The sequence below is a fragment of the Phytophthora cinnamomi genome (assembly GCF_018691715.1).
Source record: "Phytophthora cinnamomi strain GKB4 chromosome Unknown Contig0, whole genome shotgun sequence".
Classification (NCBI taxonomy): Eukaryota; Oomycota; class Peronosporomycetes; order Peronosporales; family Peronosporaceae; genus Phytophthora; species Phytophthora cinnamomi.
The window spans coordinates 1717102-1718306 of NW_027150933.1; the positions used below are offsets into that span (position 1 = coordinate 1717102).

Below are 1205 nucleotides of genomic sequence, written 5' to 3' on the forward strand. Positions count from 1 at the left end.
GTTTATGGTAACATGTGTGCCGTATTCCTACACAAAGGTGCAACTATCGTACCGTTGAAAGATGAGTGCTGGGCTTTGATCATCAAATCATCGATGCATGTCCATTTTTAAATGATTTGAAAATCTGGCATCCTCTCATTTATGCACAACATATCTCTGATGACAATACATTATACACTTTCGCTCACGAAAGTAGACGTGATAAAAGCATGTCCGATTCGTTCCGACCCAAACTCTACTGTTTTTCGAGCTATGTCGTAATTTACGACGTTGGGAACCTAGGGGTTAAATTGAGCAAGCTGACATGCTAGTTGACAGGCGGTCAATTTTACGTGCTATTGTACATGACTGAATTGAGCTGGCGGAGGCTCACTGCAACTTAACCAACCCCATCGACGTGCAATTGGTGGACTTGTCCTCTGCCCCAGTATGGAGACTCACCATCCCAAGGAACGTGTAACATCTCGCTTACGGTTACAAGGCGACCTGGACATGTAGGTAAACACGGTTGAGACCACAAACTGCTGTACTGGTATGAATATGCACTGACTCAATTTCGAACCGACCTCCACGTGCGCACTCCCCTTTCCGCAGCGTTGATAAGACCTTGGAACGTCTCGCAGCGTCCGGGCGCGATGTACCAGCGGAACTTGCTCTTAATCGTCGTAGTCGCCTTCGCAGCGTTTGCGTCGGACGTCACCTACGCCAAGAATACCATCCGAGCCACCGACGCTGTGAACGGTGGCATCACTCGCCGCAACCTCAAGAGCAACGCGGCGATAGTCGATGCTGCTACTGCTGCAGAGGACGAAGAGAGAGGAATAAATTTCAAGATGCCCAGCTTCCTGACCAATTTATTCCGGAAGAACCCCAAGATCAGCAGCGCCGTGAAGAACAGTCCGGGTATTGTCAAGGCCATCGACAACCCCAAGGTCGGCCAGATCGTCAAGGAGCTGGAGAGGAAGAAGGGGCTCCGTGAGTACCTGATGGGGCTCCCTGTCATCAGGCACATGGCAAAGCAAATAAAGGGTAAGTCGTTGACTACGAACAACGTCAAGGAAATTGGAGCCGTCGCCATGAGGTCCTCGGGCACGTGGAAGAACCCCTTGATAAATCTCTGGGTCAAGGTCGGGGTGGGCTTCCTTGCCGTGTTCGGCATTTTCGTCATTTTCTGGGTCATGTATTACTATGGAATCAAAGGGTAA

The 1205-nt window shown here is 49.9% G+C and overlaps 1 protein-coding gene across 1 annotated transcript; it reads left to right on the forward strand.

The window, feature by feature from the left end:
* Positions 1-635: 635 nt before the first annotated feature.
* On the forward strand, positions 636-1205 carry IUM83_01981 (putative secreted RxLR effector peptide protein; the record flags this gene model as incomplete). The annotated part of the gene is made up of 1 exon (XM_067925876.1): positions 636-1205. The coding sequence occupies one exon, from the start codon at positions 636-638 to the stop codon at positions 1203-1205; it is 570 nt and encodes a 189-aa protein (XP_067800777.1).